The 18,973-nt window shown below is 40.8% G+C and overlaps 1 protein-coding gene across 2 annotated transcripts in view; it reads left to right on the plus strand.

Moving 5' to 3' along the window:
* The window catches only part of STOX2 (storkhead box 2), a 197,594-nt gene extending 186,330 nt beyond the window's left edge, over nucleotides 1–11,264 (plus strand). The window contains exon 4 of one of the 2 annotated variants that reach the window (XM_027530123.1): nucleotides 4,553–5,157. In XM_027530123.1, coding sequence (XP_027385924.1) covers nucleotides 4,553–4,748 — 196 coding nt within the window. In that variant the 3' untranslated portion in view covers nucleotides 4,749–5,157. Of the gene's footprint in view, nucleotides 1–4,552 lie in introns of both variants that reach the window. The other variant, XM_027530124.1, reaches the window with a different exon arrangement.
* The last annotated feature ends 7,709 nt before the right edge of the window (nucleotides 11,265–18,973 follow it).

Raw genomic sequence — 18,973 nt, forward strand, 5'->3', positions numbered from 1 at the left:
AAAGACTGGGGGCCTGTGCTCCGTTAGATCGAAGTGCATGCCAGCACTTTCTTTTCTCCTCCTGCAGAATCGGCACTTTGTAGGCACGCCGATCGTGGTGCCTTCCTTTTGGTAGGTGCTGGTAATTCAGCAGAGGGTTAACGGCTGAGTGTGCAGTGCCCAGTGGCCACAGCCAGGGCACTGAAGTGGTTCAGGGGGTTAGGAAGCAAAAGGGAGTCTATGCCACTTTCCTTTTTTTTTCTCCTTAATTCTTCCTTCTCTTCCAAGAGCGACTTGGGACCTGACTCTCCTTCTGAATTCTACTCCAGATTGGTGACTCTGAGATGCAGAAATACTGTTGAGAGATTGACATCTCCCATTAGTTGTGATTCCCAACTTTTTATAGCAGTTTGTATTTGAACAAGTCCAAGATACGAATATGTATTTCTTATATTTATTTTAATTATTAAGAATTAAAATTAGTTGCGTTGTAATCCTTTGACTCTGTCTCTGGGTAATTTGGAGACAGAGCATCCCAAAACAAGAACAGGGAATCATTCATCTGTTTGCCTCCTGTTAGACCTTGGTTATTTCTTAAAGGGCTAGTTCTTTATTACCATTATTATTACTGTCAAGTAACATTTCTTTTCCGAGTTAACACATGTGGAAGTCTGATGTCTAAACAAACCACAGAGATGGCACTGTGGTTAACATGGAAGCCAGGAGCTCCAGGTCTCCTCTGCCCACCCTCAGGGAACTTAAAACCTCAGGGGGCCATGGCACTCAGTCTGCAGACTACTGGCCTGTTACGTGACTTTGCTCAGAAATAATTTTTGCTGAATGTTTTTTAATCCCACATGAAATCTTAATTTATATACCAACTGTTTAATATATTCTTTTCTCTCTGCTTCCCTCTTCTATTCTCATTTTTCCTCTTGATTTCCTAGTAGGGGATAGCAGATAAGCGTGACTAAAAGTCTGCCCTTGGTGGTAGATGTTCACTATGTTGCTTATGGAAGGTGTGGGTTATTGGCCTGGACCTCCTGCTCTGCTGTTTCTTATTCTCTGGGCTCTCCCTGCTCGATGCTTCCGCACACCCATTTCCAGCTCTTCACGGGGCACTCTTGGCCCCTAGACCTCCACAGAGGGAAAACCACCGTGCTCCAGAGATAGTTGTAAGGGGGATGTTGAGAGGTTAGTGGGTTCTCACTCAAAACCTGACCACTGCATAATATTGAACGTTTTTTGTATGGGGGCAGGTAAACAGAAATGTTCATGTAATTGTTGAACCAGTCTCTCCACAGAATATATTTTATTATCTCTAAATTAGGAGTACAGATAATGGAATTGATGAACGGGATCATTTCTTGAACAAAGCTTATTTGCGTTGCTTTAATAATGTACTCAGGGTCAAATGTGCTGTCCTGGTAGGTCATCCTGAGGAGTCTGTCTTCACTCAGGAGCTATCTGCCCTCTCTTATTAGGTAGAATTTTCTTTACGGGAATATGTAGATAACCCATAAATGTCATGCAGTTAGAGAATCTATAGAACAACTCCTGATCGCACCCCTTTTGTTTTCATATCCTTTGGTTAGAACCTGGGTGGCAAACTTATTTTTGATATTTATTTTTAAACTATATTCCCTCTACTTCGATAAATTTACTGAGTTACCTATCGGATGCACGAGGATTGTCTGTGAACGAGAATATTTGAGTTACAAGAAGTTTTACTCTCCAGTGTAAGGAGTCTTTTAGCCAAATAGCATTATCATGCTGACACAGCTCCACCGTTAAGATACAGGAATCTTCAGGGGCCATTTATTCAGATCTTTCAGTGAAAGAGCTCACTGAGCAACAAAGGTCCAACCTGTGCCACCACCCCACTCCCCCTGCCAAAAAAAGGGGGATCTCCACTGTCAAGTCTTCAGTGCTGACTCAGAAGTCGTGTTCGGCCACATTTCCAAAATTCTTTAGTCAGGAAGATCCCCTGGAGAAGCAAATGGCAACCCACTCCAGTATTCTCGCCTGGGAAATCTCATGGACAGAGGAGCCTGGCGGGCTACGGTCCGTGGGGTTGCAAAGAGTTGGACAAGACTGAGCGACTAACACTTTCACTTCAAAGTGCGTTGAGAGAAGGAAACAAGGTAGAAATTTAAAGTATGCCGTGAGACCAAATGTTGCAAATGAAGAATCCTGTTGTGCAAAGCCTGCTATTCCAGAGTTGAGGCTGAAAACCTGTTGATAAACACGATGTAAGAATCAGAGGGCTCCAGGCCGCCCAGCACGTCTGACATGTCCGGTGCTGTCCAGGTGCGGGCCCAAGGGGAGTGCATGCGGGACACGGAACAGCAGGGCCCCTGGTTCAGTTCTTCGGCCTGTAAAATTCCGAGATTTTATCGGTTTTTATAGGTTTTATAGATTTTTATAGGTTGCACTCCATTAGCTCTCTTTAAAAAAGTGTGACATTTTAAATGTGAGGACTGTTGTTACCGCTCACCCTCCATCTCCATGAATTGTTTCATCGTCATGTCCACAGCCTTCCATATGACTGTCAAACACTGTATTCAGTGTCGCAGTAGTAATGAGATATATCCTTTGGAGACACTGGAATGCCCCATTGTGTTTATCACTATTAATATGTTGGCCGTGGTCAAAGGTAGTCCGAGGTATCTTAGAGCATGTGTAGCTCCCACCTTAGGCCATCTCTTATAATGATGTGTGTTGACGGTACCTGACATACAGTAGAGACTTGATAAGTTAAATTCCCACCTCAAAAAGTGGTTTAAAAGTGAATTCCTTGGACCTCAAAATGCATTTTCCCATAGGAAAAAAAAAGTCACTAGTAATACATAGATTCCCAAGCCTCCCCACAGTGACTGATTTTTTTCATTAGATGCCAGATGTACAACAGAAATAACTTGCATTTGTCTAGCTTTTGGGTGTACAGATCTTTCCTGGTTGCTTATTTCTTCTTCTGAGTCACTGAGTAGGTACAGCATGTAACCCAACCTGCTTTAAAGATGAGGGAGTCAAATGCCCTAAAAAGTTGCTATTGTGATTACGAATGCAACCGAAGGAGCGTGTCATGACCTCTCTGGGGTTCTACATGTTTATTATCCTTTTTCCTTCCTCCACCTGACTCTCAGTTGTAGTCCTGGAAAAACACTGATGGATTTTCTTAGAGGAGGTGTAAGGCAGGTAAGTAGGTAAGTCTAGTGTTTTTCTATCACTTAAAGATGATATTTTGGAGTATTCCTTAGATATGCCCAGATTGACCATAAGCATCATGAAAGAACTTGATTTACTTCTATGAATGCTCTGGAGTTACCCTCTGCAGTCAGGAAGCGTTCAGTTGTCTTTTTGGTAGTCGGTGAACAAACTCCCTTTTAAACAACTAACTCTTGGCTTTCTGATGAGAGAAGCAAGCTTAAGGCCACAAAGGGTCAGGATGAAATACCCTGTCAGGCATGGCTGCCAAGGGATAATGTTCAGACAGACTCACTGTGGGTTTTGGATGAGAATGAAAGCCAGGTGGTGAGGATGTCCACTGGGTAGATTGACTTTAAATCAGTGATGGGGACCAACATGGAAGAATATTTTATAAACCTTAAATCTATCCAATAGGGTGGATGTTTTGAGCATCCTCTTCTTCTACCTCTTTGTGAGCTGGTAAGTTTTGTATTACCATTTTGAGTACCTAGAACACGAAACCCACTCAGTTCCCATCAGTCAGGCCAAGTAATCTTATATCTGTCATTGTCCTACACATTTGACATGTTAAATGTTATAAACCTCTTGGGACAATAAAATAGATTTAAGTATTTCTAAATTAGAAAAATTAAAAGAGAAATCGAAATACTAAAGCTTTAAAATCACCTCTAAAGATTCCTTTAAAAAATTAAATATTTCTACCAAAGTGGAAGAAGGGAAGAAATAAATGTAAATAGAGAAAACCTTAGATTCCTTATCTGAAAATAGAATGTACATTAATTAAAGTGTTAGGTATTTAAAACAGAGGTATGACGTTTTTAAAAAAGAATGTTATTCCCATCACTGCTGCAAATTGGCTAGTATCCTGCTTGAAGTTCACCTCCAGAGTCAAAAATCTTCTAAGCAAGAATGAAAACAGAATCATTAGGATAAAAAAAAGTATGCAGTTGATTCAGGAGCAATTCTATCTATGAATTTCGAGCCTGAAATGGAATCATTACCTATGTATAATTTAAAAAATCTTCTTAAGGTCTTTAGTCTTTTTAAAAAAGGAACACGAGAGCCATCTATCACATCAGATTTTGAAGGTGTTTCCTTGAATATGAAAGTCTAGGGAAGACATATTTAGCTGTATGAAAACCCTTTACTCAGTGTACTGCTGATGATAACATGTCTTGTGAAAAGCTTCTGGAGTCCAAGTTGCTGGAGCATATGTGAATAATCAGTATGAGATGCTATATACATGACATGATAAACCGCCAGAGGAAATCCATTAACTCCATCATTTGCTCTTCCTCTAGGGCCCGATATATAATTATTTATGTTAAAAACCAAACCAAACAAAACCTTTTTACTCTTGTAGCACTCGGGAGAGCCTGGCTTCCAACACATCAAGCATTGTTGAAAGTAACCGTCGTCAGAACCCTACCTGGAGCCCAGCCCACGGTGGAGCTGGCCCGGCCTTCAGTTTCCGAGCAAGTACGGACCCCCCCACCAACGAAGCTGAGAAATTACAGAAACCTTCCAACTGCTTGCAAGCTTCTGTTACTAGTGTGTGATAGTCATCCTGCCTCCGACCTCCCGTCTCATTCGATACAGCCAAGTTTACGACACTGTGGCTGGTGTTTACATCTTTGGAAAGACAAGCATCTCAACGGCAGTTTTTGTGTTGACTTAAACTGTGCTGCTAAGTAGGCTAGGGCAAAAAACAACAACCGAAAAATCTTTCTTTCAGAGTATTGCTTTTCACATTTATGGCTCTGTAGCAACAAGAATAGCAGTAGGGTGATGTGTATACTTTTGCTTCACTAATTGTAATTGAGCACACATAGGGAAGTCTAGACACTGTAAGTGTAATATGCATTTTCGATGTCTTGCAGTTGCCAAGTCCATTTTAAAATGCCACAGATGCGTGTTGCTCCCAGTCTGTGACCAGATGGTGCCACAGAACTGATCCTTGACACTTCCAAAAGAAAACAAACAAAAAAAAGATAAACAACTAAGCCACCACAAAATGTCAAATGCAAGGGTCTACCTTGAGGGAAATCGATGCCAAACTGATGAAAAGGGACCCCAGCCCTTTGTGTGTGAATCATTGAGGCCCCAGTCATTTTGCACTGTGAGTTTTTTTTGACACGATTTTGTAGGAGCCCATGGAAGTGTGTCAGAAGGGGTCGTGATCCAAATACTGGGAGTGTTTGTTTTCAGGATTTTGTTTTTTTAAGTGTCATGGATGCTTGTCCCATATGTTTAACCTTCCATCATCACAAACAGGAATATAGGCCTTTGATTCTGAAATGGACAAAGGAAGGGTCCCCCAGCCTGGCTGGGGCACAGCATTGAGTGATGGGAGAGGGAATGCGGACTTTTAAAAAGGTGTTCATCAGATAGTGAAGGAAGAGCATTTCTTCCTTGTGAGACTTAAGGGTGATGCTATCTTACTATCAGAGATAAACGATAATTAGTTTGTTTAAAAGCAAAATGTTCTTTGTGATACAAATGAAGACTATGGCCTGGGGACGTTATTCTTTCTAATGGAAGGACATAAATCTATTTTATGTAGTTTTAAATAGAATGCCTAAATTAGGCTGTGGGAGATAATTTTTAGTGGTTATAGGAAAGAGCAAATTTAGGGAGAGCTGAACTTCAGGCCTTTTATTCCTGGGAAGATATCTATAGAGAAAACTTTAAAATACTTTTTGATTAGAAATATACATGTGCCCATGTAATTAACAACAGAATGTGGTCATTCTGCAAGTGTGGTGGAACCCTAACTGTATGCCCCCTAAATTTATCAGAATAACAATTATGCATACATGAACTATGCCAGAGTAATGTTTACAGAAACTTTGTAACCAATTTCAGGAGGCATTTTTAGGTGGATGTATAGTTTTTAGCCCAATTTATTTCAGGATGGCTTGTTAATTACATTTTGTTTCCATTTACAATGTCATGATGACTACAGAGAAGGTTCTCAGCAACAAAGGAATTACAAATAATCAAGATTCATTTCTCTAGGAAAGAGATGTCTCAAAAGTTCCCATGTCTTATTTTAGGAGAACCATGGAATAAATCTGTAGATAATGGAAATTTTATTCACAAAAGGATTTCATTTGATACCAGTAAATGGTCTGACCAAAAGTTTTATTTAGCTGAGTGGCATGTGATGTTTGGAGCCATATACCATAAAATAAATACCCAAAAATAAATCTAAAATATTTTCACCTCAGATTTCAGAAATTGGCATAAATTGGCAAAACACTTCTGCTTCAGTATTAGGTTGAGTCACTAGCCATCTGTTGAAAAGAGTAGAGTCTTTAAATAGACACAGTTGGGCTGTTTCTTGAAACATTTAGAGACTCTCTCATGCTTTTTCAGATAGCTGGAAGTTTTGTTGGGTCAAACTGGACTCGTTGAGTTTAGTATAGTTTCCTTTCTTTGCGCTTATAGTGAAACATGAGCACATTTCTTGGCAAACTCCCACACCTTTAAAATGCTTCTGTCGGTTGGCTTTCAGTCTCATGCTTTATTTCCTCCAAGGCATGCCTTGATTGCTCACAAATGCACTCTTGTCTCACTGCTTAAATTTGTCCAGAAGGAATGATAACGTATCCAATAGACTATACACAGAGTCTGTGTCCTTGGGGAGTTGTATACCACACAGTTACTAAATTCTTCTGTCTAAATTCTCTTTTTTTCACCCCTAAACCTACCCTCCAGCGTGAATCATACAATCAGTTCATAAATAATAGAACCATTGAAACAATACATCAGCCTCTAGTTGATCCTCCTAAAGTAGCCATTAGAATAATCACATACTGTGTGAACAGGAAAGAAAAGCATTACCTTTAAAGAGAAGCTTTAAAATATGAATTTATCAATATTTCACAAGAAATAGGTTTACAGAAGACATTTGAATAAAATGTATACATTCTTTGCCCGATGCTATGGGGTACATGATTTAGGGGGAAAAAAAAAACAACAAACCCCCTTAGACCAGCAGCCATTAGCATAGAAACGATGGACTTCAAGGAGGATATGGTGTGAGCAGACGTTCCATGCAGATACATACCCGTCAGAATCGAATTGGGATGCCTGAATGAATGGGGGAGAAGAGGGGGCTGGAAGCACGTTACAAGTATGACCCCAGATGGTCTGCGGTGATGTTCTCAGTAACCCGCTCCGAGCTTTGCCCGCATCCTTTTCCTCCGGTGAAACGATCGCTTTGTGGCCCACGGCTGCTTACCTAGACTTCACTTAGAGTTTATCAACTGAAAGGTTTACAAAACTGAAATCTGGTTGAATCTCTGTGTAGCGTTCAACTTTAAAGGGTCAACCCATCTGTCGGCATTTTGCACACTTATGTATTATTATGATACAGCATATTACTTTATGGTAATTTTTATTTTTACATATAACTACCTCCATAAATTTGATGAAGCGGCCGCAGTGCGTTCAAGTGTATTGTTCAGAAAAGCAAAGTTGACAGCGTTCTTAACCATTAGACCATGGCATTCTGTGTGTGTGTCAGTGGTTGCCTGTGTGGACTCGTGACTGTCTCATTGCCATGGTTTTTCTTTGGTGGCATTATTTCATTCTCAGCTGTAAACCCATCTCTCTTCTTTCCCACAGAAAGCGCACTTGATTTTGTTATGAATGAAAAGTTTAAATTTCTTGTCTCCCCCGCCCCTGCCCCCACCTCATTCCTGCTAAGAGCTCTCTCTGGCCAAGAGCCAGTTGGTAAACATGATTTAGCAAGCTATTTACTCCTATGAAAATCTGATATGAATTCTAGGTTTTCGGTCATAAGACACACCAGAAATTTGGACTGCCAACTTTGGAGCACTTTGGGCCTCTCTGCCTTCACTTGCATGCTACCGTATCGAGCCCAGATTTCATTGGAATTAAAAGAGCTGTGCTTTGTATCCACAATTTCCGTTCCATAATTTGTATTTCATTTTATATATTTTGCACATCTCAGGGGACCTTCATAAGCACATGAAAGGGGGTTGCCATCAAATAGAGAAAACGGGAAAAGCTTGAAAGAGGACTAGCTGGATAAAAGTAATAAATGGCTGCTTTTCTGATGTTGTGAAGTTCAAGTTCAGGAAGCATCCAGTGAAAGTTAATCTGGAATCACAACGATGTGAACACCAGCTGTTCCTCAGTCTCCCTTTTTCATAATCCAACCAGCATTTCTAAAATGTAAGTTTAAATTATATTGCAGTCACCATGGGGAGAAAAAAAAAAAAGAAACCTGTTCAGCAGCAATGAAAGCATTGTTTGTTTTTTAGGTTGGCACAGCTTTGTAAAATTCTACCCAGGACAAACCACTTATCACCACAAAGTGTACTTGAAAATAACGTTTTTAACTTAAATGATAGGCATATTGCTCACCATGCAGTAGTGATCTTGATTTGAAAAGCCTCACAATTTATAACATGGGCAGCGTTTGGAATTTGATTAAAAACCAAGAACAACCTATGAGCACTTCGCACATTCATTTTGGGATCTCAAAGTGCTTCCAAAGCATTCGGATTCACAGTTCACAGAGCAGGTCCTATTTGTAATACCCGTACTTGAACAAACAGAAGGAGTGACATACAATTACCCAGAAACACAGTGGCAGCTATCAGTGATCTATTTTCTATCTGTTTGATAGACCCTCATGAGAAATCACGAAATACAATGCTATTTTTCTGATGTGTGCTAATAAAGTCAAAGAAAACAAATACAACTTGACACCTTTGTCCATTTTCATTCAAAAAGTTCAGGGTGTTGGGAATTTGACAAAAAAACAAAAAAAGCCACCCAGATGCCCTTGGGGTCGGAAGTAGATCTAGAACGCACACGCTTGTTTACAGTTTCCCATGGGCTTCTCTCAATCCTGTGCTAAAATACCGTCTTTCAGGAACACGACTGCCCCTGGCAGTGGAAGGTGCTGATACAGAAACTTTCACTACAAAAAAAACCTTTTATCGAGTCCTCTCCACAGTGCTTCTCAGCACAACTGAAATTCAGTATACTGAGCCCTAATCCGAAGAATCTGGAGTTGCCAGGGAAGCTGATCTAGTTCCAAGTGGGTTTTTTTTTTTTTTTAAATCTCAAATTAGGAGATAAAAGATCCTGGTCGAGGACCTTCTTCGTTTATCACAGGCCAGTCACAGAACCAGCTAGCATTGCGCCGTCGGGCAACAGTGGCCCCCGCAGAAGTGATCCTTTCCTTCCCCCCCAACCTCCCCGACTCTCCACCACCCACCCCGGCTCTCTTATCATCCCACCATCCTCAAATTTCTGCACACACTGAGGGCTTGAGGAAGCTAGGACGCAGGAAAAATGGAGGCAAAAGCCATGGAAGACATTGCTTTGCTCTGGGTTAGTAGAATACAGACAGGAAAGAGATTATTATCGGTCTGATCTTTGCCAAGTAAGATAAAGGAATCAGCCATCACTCTGTCAACTCTCCCAGAAGGTTTTACAGTATTCCGGATACATCCAATCTTTTCCCATAGATTTTTTTTATTCGGGAGAGGTTTCATAAATTAGATCTATGAGAAAATTCATTACTCTATTTCCTGGGGTGTTGGAACCACACACTGGCGTCTCCCCGATGGAGTTCATCTCTGCGTCTTTTACAGCACCATCCCAGCCATGGCTCCTGTCACACTAGAGTCCTGTGTTTGTTTGTTTTTTAATTGGAGGCTAATTACTTTACAATGTTGTATTGGTTTTGCCATACATCAACATGAGTCCACCACAGGTGTACACGTGTTCCCCATCCTGAAGCCCCCTCCCTCCTCCCTCCCCATACCCCATCCTGAAGCCCCCCCCCCACCTCCCTCCCCGTACCATCTTTCTGGGTCGTTTTTACAGTTGTTTTAGGACTTACAGTGGCTGGTTTGCAAGGTTCAGAATTCTACAAGGCTCGAGGGGGACTAAACCTTCTTCTGATGATTGTATATTACCAGTTAACAGGGCTTTCTTTGCTCCTTGCTGTCCTCAAACGTGAACATATGCACACACACGCCCTGCCAACGAGGAAAGGGGTTGTTTTCCAGGTGAGGTGGCCATGACTCTGGAAGCCAGGGTGAGGCCAGAAGCCTTACCCATCTTTTCCAGGAATGTTTAATGTTTGGTCCACATACAGCTGCCTCCCTCCTTGTCCAGAGCCTGGTTTTGACATGCCTGTTCCCTTGCACCCCGCCTCCTGAAATAGGTACCAAACCCGAGATCCGAGGTCTCCAGCACGAATCCTCTGCAGTTATACAAAATCCATCCTGTCGTGTACACACACAGCTCCTCGCCCCCCTTTCCTCCCAGTCCGCCCGCCCTGCCTCCTCCCCACTTATATCCCGATACACCTCCAGGGTTTCCACATCAGAAGGGCAAAGCAGTGTGTGGTACTGTGCACACAAGGATGGGTTAGGAATAGAGCTGTCCTAGGGTCACCTTCATGTAAGTATTGACAGCTACAAATTAAGGTCCTTAGAGTAGTTGACATAGATACAACTGTCTAGAAGAGAATTAAATTTCAACGTTCAGTTTAAAGGGATCATAATTCTGCAGGTATCTTTCTCCGAGTGACTGAATGTGACTATTGCATTAGGGTAAATGAATTAAGAAGTGCAAGTGGGATTTACTGTATGTTAGAAAGGAATTTTGCAGCCAAGACTGCCTTGAATAAAATGTGTTTGCACTGAAAAAAAAAAAATTTTAAATTACTTGGTCTCTGGTTGCTGTAAAGGTCATCCAAGATGGATGTTCTGTTTATATTGTATAGTATTTCATATGAAATAATTACAGTTCATGAAATGTCTTCCCTAATGTTACTGATTTATAACAGCACATTTGTAACATGCTTTTTATCGTGTCAGTGTACCATATTGTAAATGAGGATTACTTGTCATGCTTAGTATAATAACTTAAAAAAAAGCACAGGGATTTTTGTAAGTCTATATTTGAAAGTCCCTCCATATGGTAATATTGTGTTCATGTTGTTTATGTAGTGTTGTGTGAAATATCCATTTTGGATTGTGTTACTTTTTAAGATATTAAATAACATTTGGTTATATGTCTAAGTGGATTTTTTTTTTTTTTTGGTACTTGAGAGAAAAATACCTTACGTGAGACCACTTTATTTCTCTCCTCAACTAATATTACATCATAACAAAATTTTATTGCACAATCTTGGTTATTAGAGCTTTTGAATTAAAACAACTGAAAATGGAAATTCCTGATCAACACCTTTTCCAGGAATGTTTAAAAAGATCCCGTTTTTAGCCAGCTATTCAAATTTAAAACCGAGTGAGGCTTACAGAGGCATATAATTAAGTTTTCTAAATGAAATTATAAAGTAATGTGGTCAGTTTGTTTTGTTATCACTCATATCGTAGCTTCTACCCCCGACTGAATGTGGTTCCCCTATCCAGTACCCACTCGGAAGTTACCCGCATACTCCAGGGAGGCCCTTTTGTACTGGTTTTGAATGCCTCTGTGTTTACCTGCCTTCAGAATCTATTATCCTTTCCTCTGACTCTCCTCAGTGGTGACAAAACTTTGTCCTGGGAGAATGGACCTCCTTTTTTCAAACCCAAAGTGACCTGCTGTCGAGCAAATGATGGAGCTGGGAAACATTATTAGTTGATAACAATATGGAGCTGTAAAGTCTAGCCTAATTTTCTTGTGAAGGCGATACCCAAAGCAGACTTCCCAAAGTGTTCTGAACAATGACAGAGCCATTTGGGTAAGTGTGGAAAACCTAAGGGGGCTCCTTTGAAGGACAAGCCTTATTTTTAGTTGTTTGCCTATGCAGACGCTTCATTTTTCAAGCATGTAATAGGGGGAACAAGAATACCGGAAGTACACTGTGCATTGTATGCTAGGAACAAAAACCTCTGTGCTGGAGGAAAGGTAATTGTCTGTTCCTTTCAGAACCTTCCAGTGAACTGGACACAGGAGGAAATGTAGTGACTCACCAAGAAGCTGGAAGGCAGGATTCTGACTCCTCTGAGAGAATGGTCACAGTTCATAAAAATCTTTTCTTTCGAAAGGAAATGGTATGGTTTTAACTTATTTTTAAGTGTTTAGAGTGGTGTGTTTTTTTCCTCCATAAGGAAAATCCAGAGTCCTCGGTATTTGTCATCTCCGCTCTTGCAGCTGTGAAATCAAGAGCCGCTGAATAATAAAAAGAAGTTATTCACCTGACTTTAATAATTTATTTAACTGTGAAACCTTACCCCTACTGTGGGAATACCTGGATTTAGTGACATTCCCCCTCTGAGCTCCATGGCTCCAGACTCTTCCTGTAAAGCAAACAGCTAGTCATCTAACCCATGGGATAAGTGCGTGTGATGAATGTTCACAGAGCATAACACACACTGTGCAGAAATGTCAAGAAAAAACAAGTCACCTGCATGCACGATATCCTGGGTGAGGTTTGGGTGAATCTTCTCAAAAGCAGTGCATTAGAAGTATGATGATAAAAGGGGGGAGAGAGATGCAGTGTGTTAAAAGAGAAATAAGGCCAGAGATGTTAGCTTGGAATTCAAAGGGCAAGATTGAACTACTGATGTTCGGTGAAGACCGGACTCTGTCTTCCTAAGTCAGATCTAGGACTGGTGTCTGTGGCTCACACGGAATGAACGTGTCAGCCTGTGCGTGTCTGAGTGACGGTGTCCATGGGTTCCTTAGCCCCCAAAGTTGGCCCAACACTGGCCTCCAGGCCAGCGTCCCTCACGGCCCCTTGTTGCTCTTGCTTGCTGCGAAGTTCCAGGCATCACTTTTCTTTCCTATTACCTGGGGTTTGTTTCACTTTATTACTCTTTTCTCTATGTAAAACTAAGAATTTTTGTGTTATGCTTTCTAGTCTGTTAATGCTTGGACTCATTCCTAATCTCAAGTGTATATCTGTAATAATGTAGCGTAGAATAATACAGAATAGGATATAACACTAATTATATTAGTAATAATAATACAGGGAAGCGTGGTGTGCTGCTTGGGGTCACAGAATCAAACACAACTTAGTGACTGAACAACAGGATTATGTTAATAAGGACATTCTAGTACAATGTAAAATATAAAATTAATATAATGTATATTACTGTATACTTGTATATAATTGAGATTCATATACATTATATATATTTATATTGTATTATATGTAATAATAACACGTGATAAGTTATATACATAGTAATTTTGTATATAACTACAATTGATTACTAGCACTTTAAATTTCACATTTATAGTCTTACACTCCTGTATCCAAAGCCCACTATCTTTGCTTAATCTCATTTCCACTCACCTTTGCACTGAGAGGCTGTTTTTCTCCAACACTGGGATATAAATTTATCACCAGCTATCAAAGGCCTGAGAAATCACTAGAAACTTTCATATATACAGATGGATGATGATAGACAGACAGATGATAACATAGATATTGCATTAGACCAAAGATTTCTATATTTTTTTTATAGTCTGTAAATGACAACAAAACGAGATGTTTTAATGATGTATTGAAAACTTGTTATCTTGGGAAATTGGTTTGGAACCCTCTTGTGTCCATGCTTCAAGCCAGCATCTGCCATTCTTTACTGTATCCTATATTGTGGGGAAAATTTCCCCCGGTAACGCACCTCATTCAATGTCAATAACAGTTCAATGGTTCTAGCATTTAAAATCCCTTTCTTGAATTTTTCCACAATCATGAGATGTCCCCTGTTGCCGTCCCATCTGATTGGAAAGGTGGCAGTGGGTCTGCCCTACAATGGTCCAGCTTCACACTGCTTGTCATTGTTGACAGGACATGTGACGGACTAACAAATCTTAAATGGATTGGAAAAGACAAGCGTTGTCCTTTCCATTCCTTCTCTTCAGATGTGTTTGATGACAGTCATGGGACATCTGTGTCAATTGTCAAGAGATCGATATTCAGGCTGGGAACATTTCAGGATTCTCAGGGAGAGATGCCCTTGGAAACAGGAGATGCCATTTCCACGGCTGTATCCCTTCCGTGTCTCCTGCCTGTAAAAGGGATCCAATGAGATGGACCAGGGGCTCCATCTGGCCCTCTTAAGAAGTCAGGCAAACGGGCGCATTAGAGCTTATCTTTTACAGCTGACTTTTGTTCTAGCCAATTGATAGAACTACCAGTGCTTTGAGAGACTGCCCTAAAGACTTCATCAGTCAGAATATTTTGTAGATAGCTTACTGAGAACAAAGCACTTCCATTGCATTTTTAGACTTTTTTGGCTGCTCTGCACGACTTGTGGGATCTTAGTTCTTTCACCAGGGATTGAGCTTGTGGCCCCCTGGAGGGGAAGCATGGAGTCCTAACCACTGGGCCACCAGGGTAGTCCCCCCAGTGCATTTTTAAACACACATTTTATTACAGTTTTAGAATTACAGAATTATTGTGACTGCTGTATGGAGAATGCCTGTGTAGCTACCCCATCACCATTTCCCCTGTTATTAACATTTTGCTTTAGTATGGTACATTGGTCATAATTAATGAACCAATATTGACACATTATGAACTAAAGCAATACTTTATTCGGATTTCCTTAGTTTGTCCTGCCTGTCATTTTTTTGTTCCAGGAGGCAGTCTGGGACACCACATTATTATGTGGCCTTAGTCTCCTGTGGTCAGTTTTTGATGACTTGGTGGTTTTGAGGAGTACTGCTCAGGAATTTTGTATAATAGCCCTCAATCTGGGTGTTTCATGCTTTTCTGAAGATTAGGCTGGGCATCCAGGTTATGAGGGGCTCACAGAGGTCAAGTATCATTGGCAGCATATACCAAGAATGCATATTAACAATATGACTCATCACAGTTGACAGAAACCTCAATCACCTGGCTTAAGATAACGTGAGGTCTCTTCACTGCCAAGTTACTCTTTTTCCCTCAGTTCTAGCTATCCTTTTCGGAAGAAAGTCACTAAGCTCAGCTCGCACTGGAGTCAGGATTTACCCTCCATCTCTTGAAGGGTGGAGAATTTAAATAGATTATTTGAAATTCTGTACAGGAAATGTCTTCTTCCCCATTTATTTTGACATAATTGAGTCACATCAGTATCTGTGCACAGTGTATGCTTGCTTGTTTTATGCATTGGGTTGCAGTCCTTTCCTACTTTATGTATGTTATGCCTCAGCTTTTTCAGCTTCTGCTCTCGTTTGCTCCTTTGGTGGGCTCCCGTATCCCTTTGACCTACCCCCATCATCGTGGTGGTTTGTTCATTTCTTTGTGAGCACGTCCTAATTTCCCGGCATTATAGGATGCTCTAGGCTCATTTTGTATATCCCACTCCAGTCTCTGAATCGGTCACTTCTTTACTGAGCACGTAGTTTCTTATATTGAAGGATGATATTAAGAAACCAAGATCTAGGAGATAGTTATGTACACCCACCAGTACTGGAGAGCCATAATTCCTAAGTTTCTTCAGCTGATAGAGCAAGGAGATACTTGTGTGTGTACTAACCTGTGTACATCCATGTCAATAATATCTCTGTGTGGAACATCGGTATCTCTCATAAGCTAAATGTGAATTGACATGGATGTATACAACTCTGATCCATTGCTACACAGATCCTTCTGCCTCCCGCCTCTGCTTATCTGTAACCTCCCACCCCGGCCGTGAGAAGAATCCTGGCTCCCACCATCCACCATCCATCATCCATTTACTTAATCAGTTACAGTGTACACATATAGTAGCTCATCCTTTGCATTTTATAAAGCTGATTAGATAAATATGGATAAACATGGAAGTGAAAAAATGGAACATTTTCAACTTATTCTTGCTTAATACGGAAGTACTGTGAAGATCGTAAACCTTGGGCTTGTTAGTTCCTAATGGGATTGCTCTAAAGAATTTTAAAGTTCAAAGGGTAAAAGGGCACGATTAATATTATTTAATGTGCTCCTTTCCTTATGTCACACTGTTAGTACTTGGAAAGAAAGTGGTATGTTGACTTAAGAGCAATATCCATATGTTTGATAAGACCTTACTTTTTTCTCCCCACTCCAGTCTCTGCAAATCTGAATTGTAACCATATTCCAAGGGCCAGATCAAATGCCTTCTCCATCACAAGGCCTCTCTGAACATCCCTTCCCACTTTTGTGTCCTGACAAGAGTATGGCCTCTTGCCTGCTCCTGCAATAAATGTACCGTTTCCAACTCTGTGTTCCCAATTTTCATTTTAAAGTCAGGACTTCAAACTCCCACCCGAAACCATGACATTAGCTAAACAATTTATGCCACTTTTATAATGTTTACTGGGTTTCCTGGGGTTGGGGTGGGGGGATCTCCTCTTGTGACTGTTTCTCAGTGGTCCTTATGAGCTTGGAAAGTTCGGGTAGGCTGGACTGTCCAAGAAATGGGCTCAGTGAGGTGGCTTCTAGCAGGATTCCAACAACTTTAAGGGCTTATTAAAAGCGGAATGGGAAGCTTTTGTCCCTTTTTGCAAGGTTATCCCCATCCTTCACTCCTGGGCTGTTACTCAGGAGCCACTGAACGAGCCGCTGTCTAACATGTGAAAGGAACAGATCTCATCCACTGAATATGGGGAGTCCGTTTATGGGGGTGTAAGAGACTGTGGGTGCAGAGTGGGTCTCCCCAAAGTGGTGGGGGTGTTGATGACAGCGGACACAGTATGTTTCTTTTTAACTGTATCTTAAATGTAAAGACAGTTTATGCAAATGTTTATGCAAATGTTCCATAAAAGTATAATGAAAAGTTTACTTTCTGGATTTCACGGGTTTTTTCGCCTATCTTAACCACATGTTTTTCTATTTCTTGTCATTTCTTTCCCCAACCTCCAACCTCTTTTATTTTTTTTAACATCTGTGAGATTTTGACAACTTGCTTTTAATATGCTCATTCCTCTCCCCTCCCCCATCTCACACTTTTAAAACAAGTCCTTGATTTTTTCTTTCTTGATCATTGTTGCCACATCTGCCTATGACGTTGTCCCCAACTGTGACTTACTCATTTTGTAGCAGTGACTATTTTAAAAGCCCAACCAGGTAATAGCAAAATTCCTTGCTATTACTCCCAAATACTCAAATTAGCTTAAAAAAAAGTTTTAAACATTGCTCTGGGTTGACTGTGTACCAGATCCCCTCCCCTCAAGCTCTAGATCAGCTGTGGTATTGGGAGTTGGCTTTTTCAGCAGGTAAGCTGGAACAGCATTATTCTCTGTGGCCCCAGGGCTCAGAAATGGTGTTGCGGTTCCTACCCTGGGATGTGGTCAGGATGAAGTCAATGATGACATAGTCTAGTTCCCTCTGGGGGATGTTTTAGGTAACTTGAATAGTCTTCCAATTCCATTCTTCCTAAAAGTCATGCCTCTATGAAATCCACATCTTAATTTTAGTTTTCTACCTAGTCCAATTTTTCTACAGTAAGCACATATTATTTTAGAGTCAGAATACTCTTTGTGAAAATGTAAAACGTTTAAGAATACAATAAGTCGAAGAAGGGTGAAAAATTGTGAATGAGGTCGTCCTGTGTTTTAATCCTCCCCGGGCAGCCAAGTCCTGTCTTTCCTCCCAGCTCTTTGTGGCCACTTCACCTCTGATGGGGACTACACGCTGAACCTGAGATTTTTCTTGAGTATAAAAAACCTTCTTAATTTTTCAAGTTGCAGATCTATGTGTTTCCTGCTTTCCAGAGCATAGTCTCCTGGTCTCAATAAAAGGCAATCCAGAATTTCCTCAGATGAGGTAGGATTAAGACAGGGGAAAAAACAGGATTAAAGGTAAGGATTACCTTTTAGGGGCAGAGTAAAAGCCGTCACGTCAGGGGGAGGATGAATCATTCGGAGCCCGGATAAGCTGGTGCTTGATTCCTTTTCCTTAGTTGTTACTTTAGTAATTGAACATTCTTCCCAAGTGGTTTATCACAGCTAGCTCATTTGCCCTCAGAATCCAGTTGAGAAGACTTCGCTGTCAGTGCAGTGGTTAAGACTCTGAGCTTCCAATACAGGGGGCGTGGGTTCAATCCCTGGCTGGAGAACTAAGATCCCACATGCTGTGTGGCTTGGCCAAAAAAATAAATATTAAAAAAGGAAGAAAGATTTTTTTTTCTTAAAGAATCTAAGTAAGAATCTTTAGATACTTCCTACTGCATCTGGAATCTAGTATTTATCAATTCATGTTGTACTTAATCAATTCTTATCATAATTTCTAATAAATATATCACAATCATAGACATTAAAAAGTATCACCTCAAAAAGGTAGTCCATTAAGCAGATGCAGCTTAAAAATTTAGGGCCCTGTAGGTGTGGACTAGATTTTTGCAAAACTAGAAAAGTAAATCAGGTCTAAATTGTTCCAGTTTTACTGAGTTATAATTGACATACGGCACTATGTAAGTTTAAGGTTTATATCTATTACATAATGGACTTACCAGGTGGCACTAGCGGTAAAGAATCTGTCTGCCAGTGCAGGAGATTCAAGAGATGCAGTTTCAGTCCCTGGGTTGGGAAGATCCCCTGGAGTAGGAAATAGCAACCCACTCCAGTACTCTTGCCTGGAGAATCCCGTGGACCAAGGAGCTTATCTATCTTCATAGAGTAATCTGGATCTGTCACTCCCTTACCCTCAATTTGCCCTCTGCCATTCCCGCTCCCTGTTCATAACCACGAAATAATACAAATGAATGTATAAGCAAAACAGAATCCGACTTAGTTCTAAAAAGCCAAACACGAGGGTATGTCACTGCCAAGCTGAAGCGCATTCTATGGAGACTTTCTATACAGCCACTAACTTTTTCCAAGGACAGGAAAT

The sequence above is a fragment of the Bos indicus x Bos taurus genome, chromosome 27 (genome assembly GCF_003369695.1).
Source record: "Bos indicus x Bos taurus breed Angus x Brahman F1 hybrid chromosome 27, Bos_hybrid_MaternalHap_v2.0, whole genome shotgun sequence".
NCBI classification, from domain to species: Eukaryota; Metazoa; Chordata; class Mammalia; order Artiodactyla; family Bovidae; genus Bos; species Bos indicus x Bos taurus.